General features: G+C 41.2%; 1 protein-coding gene across 2 annotated transcripts in view; it reads right to left on the reverse strand.

Moving 5' to 3' along the window:
* The window catches only part of pth1r (parathyroid hormone 1 receptor), a 111,584-nt gene extending 103,992 nt beyond the window's left edge, over window positions 1-7,592 (reverse strand). For both annotated transcript variants that reach the window (XM_043689396.1, XM_043689395.1), the window contains exon 1: window positions 7,517-7,592. In XM_043689396.1, coding sequence (XP_043545331.1) covers window positions 7,517-7,591 — 75 coding nt within the window. In that variant the 5' untranslated portion in view covers window position 7,592. The remainder of the gene's footprint in view (window positions 1-7,516) is intronic.
* Between the last annotated feature and the right edge of the window lie 1,958 nt (window positions 7,593-9,550).

Raw genomic sequence — 9,550 nt, forward strand, 5'->3', positions numbered from 1 at the left:
CTTCAAAGGACGACTAACTTTGGGTTCTAAAAATATAACAGGGTTGAATCGAGCAAAAATTACAATGGGCCATTTTTCTGAGTAATTAAACCAGCAGAGGGAAATCTGAACCAGAGACCAAAGCCGCCGACACACCACAGTCATCACCAGACAAATGCCATGGCACTTTAAACATCTTGTAAACACTTTATATTTCTCTGCCAGTCATTGGTGATTTGTTTCATATTTTTCTTCTTCTATTTTGGTTCCCTCTCACTCCTGAAGGTGCTGTCTCTTGCACTGAAGGTGTATTCTCACCATTATCTCCCCTCCCAGCCATAAGCACCTTGCTTTCTCTCACTGTTCTCAACCGGTCATTTTTCATACTGGCTCTCCTCCTTTAGCTGCTGGCTGTTTGCTCCTGTGGGTTCCACTACCCTTGCAGCATCTCATTCAAATACTCCCATTTGCTTCGACACAGAGAGTGAGGCTACAATAGTAGCATTCCAGACAATCCTGTTCTCACCTTATATCTGTACAAATGTAGTCATATGTATATACGTACACACAGAACAGACACACCACATACACATAAATGCACACAATGTACACACACACACACACAAACACATATATATAAAGATATTAAAAACAAGGCTAGATTCTACACAATCTGGCAACAAGTTTGAAATTTGGTTGGTGGCTCATAAAATGCCATATGGGCATTTTGTCCACCTGCCCACCTGCTTCTGCCTCAATTTTAGCAGCAGTGTGAGAGGAGTTGTCAACCAGCCCACAGTGGGCAAGTGGAGTGCCTTAAGTGGCCAATTAATGACAACATAAACACTTCACCTCACCACTGCTTTAGCCAGTGGCATGACAGGCTCATGTCAAGCATCCATCCCAGAAACTTGCACTGTGTGGGCTGGAGGTGGGCATGTTTTATTTTGTACTACTCTGGGATGTGAGCAATGTGAGTGAGTTTCAGTTTAGAGAGGACAGAGTCCGACAAAGAAATTGTTGGCCTAGTCAAGTAACAAAGGTGTAAATGACACTGTTCCAAAAAGACTCCAACTCAGTGAATTCTAACAGAAAAATAAATTCCTGGGTGATGTTGCTGCATATGTGTGGTGTGAGCTGTTTTGGAATTTTGGCAAGGATTTTGCTGCTCTAAAACAAAAACAAAACACTGGAAATACTCAGTAGTTTTGGCTGCATCTGTGAAGACCGAAACAGAGGTTGATATTTCAGGTCAATGACCTTTTTGTCAGAATTAGAGACAGGTCATCAACCTAAAATGCTAACTCAGTTTTTCACTCTCCGCAGAAGCTACCATTGCTGCTTAGTATTTCCAGGAATCCCAATTTTATTTCGACATTCGCTGGTGTTTTTCTCTGTCTCACTGCTCATTTTTCAACAGTGCCACGGGAGCTCTTACTTCCACCTGAGACGATAAACATTCGACAGTTAGCACCACTGAAGATTCAGCAATCCCTCAATACCTCACAAAAGTATTAGCCCAGAAATGTGCTTAAGTTAAAAATATATCACAAGGTTGTTGGTATCTGCGAATCCAAATCCAAAGAAAAGTCAGCATATATTTTATCATGGGTTTAGCAAATTCCTTTTGTAAATTAGTGTGATGAGGGACTTGAACTTCAAGCGTGAATCATGAGTTCTCGTAGATAAGGGTTTATTGGACTGATGGGTGGTGGACAGTGGTACTCCTCAAATATTAATGCTGGGACCGTTGATATTGTTGTAATATGTAAGTGATTTGAATCTTGAAATGTAAAATAAAATTTGAAAAGTTAGCCATGATACCCAATTTGGCTAGTGCCAAACACTGACAACAATAATGAATTTCATGTAACAGGACAGAGTACAGCTGGCAGAATGGGTAGACAAGTGACGGATGGAACTTAATGGAGCAAAGCCTGAGGTGATGCATTTTGCCAGAAGGAATAGGGAGAGGCAGTATAAACATAATGATAGAGATCTAAAGAGTGTAAACAAACAGTGGGACCTGGGATGCCAAAGCACCAATCTTTAAAGGGGACAGAGAGAGTAGTTAAGAAAGCATAAGAAATTTTGGACTTTATAAATAGAGACATTGAGTACAAAAGCAGAGACATTATATGGAAAATAGAACATAGAAAAATACAGCGCAGTACAGGCCCTTTGGCCCTCGATGTTGCGCCGATCCAAGCCCACCTAACCTACACTAGCCCACTATCCTCCATATGCCTATCCAATGCCCGTTAAATGCCCTTTATAGTCTCTGGTTAGACACCAGATAAGGTATTATCTCAAGTTCTGGTCACTATCATTTTGGAAAGGTATGAAAATCCCTGAGAGAAAATTTAGATTAGATTCCCTATAGTGTGGAAACAGGCCCTGCGGCCCAACTAGTCCACACCAACTCAGCGAGTCGTTAGTTCGTGGAATGCCCTGCCAGTAACAGTGGTGGACTCTCCCTCTTTATGGGCATTTAAGAGGGCATTGGATAGGTATATGGAGGATAGTGGGTTAGTGTAGTTTAGGTGGGCTTGGATCGGCGCAACATCGAGGGCCCAAGGGCCTGTACTGCGCTGTATTCTTCTATGTTCTATGTTCTATGTTCTATGTTCTATTAACCCTCCGAAGAGTAACCCACCCAGACCCATTCCTAACTAATGCACCTAACTCTATGAGCAATTTAACATGACCAATTCACCTAACATTTTTGGACTGTGGGAGGAAACCCACGCAGACATGGGGAGAATGTGCAAACTCCACACAGACATCCCAAAGCTGGAATCGAACCTGGGTCCATGGCGCTGTGAGGCAGCAGTGCTAACCACTGAGCCACCATGCTGCCCTTTAGCAGGAAACTTAGCAGAATAGTTCCAGCGATGATAGTGGGTTAGGGCATGGAGGTGTCAATGGTTGACATACAAGGTTAGCTTGGAAAGGCTATGGTTGTTCTCTATAGACCAAAAGAGACTGAGGGGAGACTTGTGCACAAGATTATGAAAGGCTTTGATAAGAGAGACAAGGAAAATTGTTTTGATTTATTAGCTGATAGTACAAAGGAAGGGGAAATCAATTAAATGTTTTGGGCAAGTGATACAGGAAGAATGTGAATAAGAACAGTTTTTATGCAGTGGGTGATAATGATCTGGACTGCACTGCCAATAATGTAATAGAAATGGAACTCACCAATGATTTCAAAATGAAATTGAATGGGCACATGGGAAGGCAACAGCGTAGTAGCATTATTGGTGGATTATTAATTTAGAGAACCAGGCAATGTTCAGGGGATCTGGCTTCAAATCCTGCCATGGTGGATGGTGGAATTTGAATTCAATAAAATTCTGCATCTAAGAGTCTAATAATGATCATGAATTGATTGTTGGGACAAAGCCATCTGGTTCACTAGTGTCTTTTAGGGAAGGAGCTGTCAACATTCTCTGGTCTGGCCTACATGTGACTCCAGACCCATAGTAATGTGGTTGACTGTCAACTGCCTTCTGAGCAATTAGGGATGGGCAATAAATGATGGCCTAAACAGTGATGCCTGCTTCCTGTGAATAAATTTAAAAAAAGCTTGAAGGCAATACCAGCTAATGTATTGTGTTAAGTTCTGGTCATGATAATTTTGGAAAGCTGGGAAAGCCCCTGAGAGGTGATTTAGCAGAATATTTGCAGGGATGATAAGCGGTTAGGGTGTGAGTGTGTCAGTGGTTTACTTACTAGGTAAGATTGGAAAGGCTGAGGTTAACAGAGATTAAGTGACAAGTGGGACTGAATGGCCTTCTTCAATGCTGCTAATTTATCCAAGACTCTGTGGCTTATCTTTTTTTAACAGTTTCTAACTTGCCCTCTTGAGTTTCAAGGTTAAGGTATTGATTTAATTTTTATTTTCCTTCTTTAACTTTAAGCACAAAATTAGGTTTCTAATAATATTGCTCATAAAAACGGCCTCCCTCTGTCCTCTCACTGTTTGCATTATTCTTTATCATTTATTTGTCAAAATCAATCCTCATTCTCTCCTACAACACTGACAATCTCAATAACTTGCTTGCCAAAGGTTATATATTTTGTGAGAGCTGACACTTTAGTTGGTAGCTCTCCCACCACTGATTCAACAGCCTGTGGATGCAAGTACCACATTCCACACTGCGCTGAGGGATTACTGTAGTGTTGGAGGCTCTGACTTTCACATGAGACATTATTGTATCATCTACTGTCTTGATCGAGCTTAAAATATTCCATGAAACTATTAAAAAGGAAAAAAAATCCTTTTGTCATTACTAATATATATCCATCATTATCATGAAAATAGCTTACTTGTGTGTTTTTTAATATTTCATTGCTGTTGGTGGGACCTATCTGCACACAAATTGGTTGCTGTTACATTTCAAATGTATTTTCATGAGTCTGAGGCAGCTTGGGTGTCCTCAAGTCATAAGACGTGCTATATAAAGGTTTTTATGAGTTCACTTATTGATGAGGAAAAATTACATCCACAACTGATCTCAACTGTAATCATCCTCAGAGCATCTGGATTAAAAGTGCAAGTGAACAAAACAATCGGATTTCCTTGCTGCTTTACAGCTAGGGGAAAGGTGTGCTTTTATGCACAAGGACAGAATTAAGTGCAGTCATTTAACTCTGAAGTGGCCCTTCACCACTCCCTCCCCTGCAGCAACCCCCACCTCCCCTGCAGCAACCCCAACACCAACTCCCCTCACCCCCACCAATCCTACCCCACCTCAACCACCCCTTATGGTCAACAGATTGAGTCTGCACTCTCAAATGGAGATTGGCCATGCAGGTTAATTACTGGATGGAGTGGGGCAGGGGGTGCCTGTAGAACCCACAATCAGTGTGTACAGATGGGCAGGAAGGAAGGAAATGGCAAAAACAGGTATGCAGAAAGCATATAAGGCATGATGGGCCATATACACTGTAAAAATTCTGTAATTCTGTGAACATAAGAAATAGGATTAGGAGTTGGTCCATTTAAGCAGTTGAGCCTATCTATCATTCAATGAGGTCTCACTGACCAACTTTTTCTGCATTATCATAATATCCCTTGGTGTTTTTAATCTGTAGAAATCTATCAATGTCAGGCTTAAACATATCCAACAACTGAATTTCTACAGTCATCCGAGGTCACAGAATACTAAAGAACCACGTCTGACTAAAGAAATTCTTTCTCACCTCAGATCTCATGGCCTGCAACATATAATAAGACTCTGTCCCCTTGTCCTAGACCCGAGCCATGCCTCCTGCATCTAACCTGTTGAGCCCTTAAAGAATTAAATCAGAGAAGCTCAATTCATTGTTAAAATGATGACAATGTTTCACTTTTTTGTAAAACAGTTTGAACTGGCCAGAGGTCAGTAACCAGAATGTGTAAATTAAAGGTGACCGGCAAAGGAATAAAATGTTTTTGTTCACACAGGCATACGCAGATTCATTGAGAAACACACACTCACACAGACTCACATTCTGTCACGCACAATGAAATATATTCACACATCACAGAATGACAGATGCATTACAGCACAGGAGGCCATTCAGCCCATTGTGTTTGCACCAGCTCTCCAGACATTATCACTTAACACCATTCTCCTGCCTTTTCCACATATCTTGGAGAATTTATTTTCTCTTCTAATTATCACCCCATGCCCTCTTCAATGAACCTACCTCCATTACACTTTCAGCAGTGTTTCTAGACATGAATCACTTGCTGTGACAAAAACATTTTTCTTACATTGCAGTTGTCTCTTTTCCAAATCACTTCAAATCTGTGCCCCCTCATTTTTGGTTCTTTTATGAGCTGGAACATTTACTCGATCCAAACCCCTCATGGTTTTGAAAATTTCTATCAGAATCTCATTTTAGTCTTCTTACCTTCAAGGAGAACATTCCCAACCTTTTGCATTCTATCCTGAAGTTTCCCATCCCTGGAACCATTCTTCTGTTCTCTCTCTCTCCAATGTATTCACATCTTTCCTATAACGTGGTGTCCAGAACTATACATAATGCTCCAGCTGAGGTCTAACAAGTGTCATATACTAGCTCATTGCTCTTGTACTCAGTGTTCCTTTTAAAAAAGTTAAAACACTTTCTTCACCTGTCCTATCATCTTCAATGATCTCCACCCAGGTCCATCTGCTGGTGCACCCCTGGTAGAATTGTAACCCTTATTCATTGTTACCTTTCCATGCTCTTTCTATCAAAATGCATCAACTCACAATTCTCTGTATTGAACTTCATCTCCCCTTTATCCTCCCATGCCACCAACTTATCTATGTCCTTTTAAAATTCTACATTGTCCTCTTCAATGTTTAGAATCCTCCAAACTTCCATATCATCGGTAAATATAGAGGCACGCTGGGATCTAGAATGACATTAATATTTATCAGGAAAAGTAAGGGTTTCCAATGCAAACTCTACTGCCGGAAAAATATTCATTGACAATATATAACATGCACAGAGTCAGATACTCATATACACAAAGACACAACATCTATTTAACATTTGTAAAGCTCTTCTTTATGAAGCTCGATATAGTCAAAATGTTCCAAGGCACATTAAATGAGTTCTATTTGACCAAAGTTAAAGTCAAACCACATAAAGAAATAAGGTGACCAAAATGCTTCAATGAAGAGGTGGGCTTTAAGGATAAAACAAGAAAGAAATAGAAAGCCCAGAGGGTATTCAGAGCAGAATTTTAAAAACTAGGACATTGCCAGCTGAAAGTATAATAATAATAGAATAATGGAAAGTGGGGATCTGCAGGAGACCAGAATTTGAGGAGGACAGAGATCTCAGAGGGGTGTATGGATGGGAAGGTCAGACAGATCCATATGTGCAAAAACACTCATATGGAGCAGAGTTCAGTCTCATTAGCTCAGTGTCAGTGTGGTTATAGGGCTGGAGTTATAGTTATGCTTGGGTCCAACGAGCAAATGTGTTGCCAGTGAAATCATGTAGCTGTTTGCTATATTGTATATAGCTTATGCTGACACACCACATATGTGTGTTTGTAAACACAGACAACACAAAGGAAAGTGTATGTATGGAGTGAGAGAGAGAGGTGGTCTCTCCATATGTTATATGGAGTGGAGCAAAGCTTTTAACTTTTATAGCATATACCGATGTTAGCATTGTACGTATGTATTGTATGAGCTTATACTGAAACAAGGATAAAAAGAGTTTGCGCATAAATCTGCATAAATATACATAAACACTGCTGCCAGTGACGCCTATGGTATATGCCCATCTATATAGATCACGCTCATATATGGGAAATATGTAGTATATGATTTAGGAAATGAGAACGACCAACCTGTAAGTTTGTCTCTCACTCCCAGGACACATTCAAAGAATTGATCCATCCTACAGAAATAACATATAACACAGAGACCTAATACAACACCAAAAGGTGTAAATATGAAATATGTGGTGTGTCCGTCCGAGCAGGAATAACCCGGTCAACTAATCGGGATACATCAGTCAAACAGGCAAAGAACACACTCACCAGAGCATAGACACAGCTGAGAACCGAGCAGTATAGGAGCACTCCCAGGCTGCTGGAGACAGTGGCGGCTCCCATGTCTGACACTGGGTGATGTCAGCCCACCTCCTTCCTCTTCATCCACTTTTCAAATTGCTTGTTTGAAACTCTCTCCTCTCTCCCCTCACCGGCGGCAGCATCGAATCCTCGAGTCCGTCCCAACACGTCCCCCAAAGCCCACCCCCCCACACACACACACTACACCACCCACCCCCAACAAAACCAAAGTCCAATTGAAACGCTCGCTAACTTTTTCGTCCCTCAGTTGTGGAGGGAGCGGAGTGTGCTGAGCTGATTTCTGAGTTTCTGTGAATTCTGGTTACAGAGCAACAACAGAGAGAAAAAAAATCACATCCATATGATAGAATTGAAGTCGCTCATTAATACCATCCCCCAGTCTGCTCTCCCTTGGATCTTCCCCAATGACAAGAAAGGAATTAAAACCCTGGGCTGGCGGTTACTGTGTTGTCACATCAGGCGCCTTTCTGCAGTTTCCTCCTCACGGTTCCAGGATTTTGTCGAGGAAGAAAACATCAGTGTGTGAATATCACCGCGTTCAGTTTCATGTCAGTTTCAACATCCACTTTCTGTCACTTTCACGTTCTCGTGAGTTTAGAGCAGTTCACTTTTTTTTTCTGAATTGGCCAGCAATTTAAAAGTCCTGTCAACTGAGAGTTCTATTTAAAGAAAGGTCCTTTCAACTTTGTTTGAAATAGTTTCAAATATAACACACACACACACACACATTCACACGCATGTATATTTAGTTTCAACATTCCCGACAGCTCTCCAATCGTCTTTCTCAGTTCTCTTGCACACCAGCTGTGATGAGCCTAGGAAGGATAGAATCAAGTGAAATAATGGCCACTTCTCTGTCTATTATGTGTGTGTGTGTTGTAGTTGAGGAAGTCCAAAGGGTGACTTTCCAACGGTTGGAGTAGCCACACAACTTTGCGATTGAGCTTGTGTGTGGAGGGGGAGGCGGGAGAGGAAGAAATATTTTAAAAATGTAATAGAATGGCTCTCCAGCGCAGTCCCTCCTCAAACATGCAATGATCTCCAGTCTCACCACGGGATGGTTTCCTGACTCCTGCTGGAATCTATTGAGCGACTTCTTTCACTTGGCAGTCAATATCTAGCCCCAAAATAAACAGCAGAAATGTAACATGCAAGTAATTTAAAGAAGAAAAAACTATTCTAGGAATTATCGCAGAATGTTCCAGGATCTTATATTTTCATTATTATCAGATTATACTGATAATAGTGCGATGGATTCGGAGAGCAAAAATTATATGGTACACTGAAAAATCTGAAACCATTAATTCCTGCTTCATGCTCTATGGTTTGTGTGTGTGGGTGTCTCACTATGGGGTCCTGCATAGCTTCAACCCAGTACATACTCGGTAAAAGGTTCCCTTCCACCTGAGCCCAAGTGTACCTCAGTACGCACTGCCCCATTCTAACCTGGTACTGAGCTGATCAATGTCTGCTGTTGTATATGTGTAGTATATTCTGCAGATAAATTTTATTGAGTCTCAGAAGCCAGATTGAAGAGACAGGTCTGTTTATCACCTACCTAAAGTCCATTCTTGGTGCTCCCTGAGACTATCTTGGATTTCTTTTTATCAGTTTATAGTCAGAGTTTAACTCAACATAATGCATCATTTTAACATTTCCTATTGCATTTACTATCACATCTTTCTATAACTCTTTCAAAGTTGAAGAGTCCGAGGTATTCTAACCTTCCATCATGTTCCAAGCCCCTAACACTGAGGTAGAGCTTCATGTTTTTTTCCAACATCATTTCCACAGGTCTATCATACCTCCGGACTTCAGAAACTACACGTGGACTCATATAAAAGTGTGGCTCTGCCAAGCTATGAACTGGTAGGACAGCTGTACTCGGTTACTCACCCCAGCAACCTTACCACCCTGTCTGCTGGGTTTATACTGTGTTTCCCTATGACTCTGTTCATGCCATATGACTTTGAACCTATT

The sequence above is a fragment of the Chiloscyllium plagiosum genome, chromosome 4, assembly GCF_004010195.1.
Source record: "Chiloscyllium plagiosum isolate BGI_BamShark_2017 chromosome 4, ASM401019v2, whole genome shotgun sequence".
NCBI lineage: Eukaryota > Metazoa > Chordata > Chondrichthyes > Orectolobiformes > Hemiscylliidae > Chiloscyllium > Chiloscyllium plagiosum.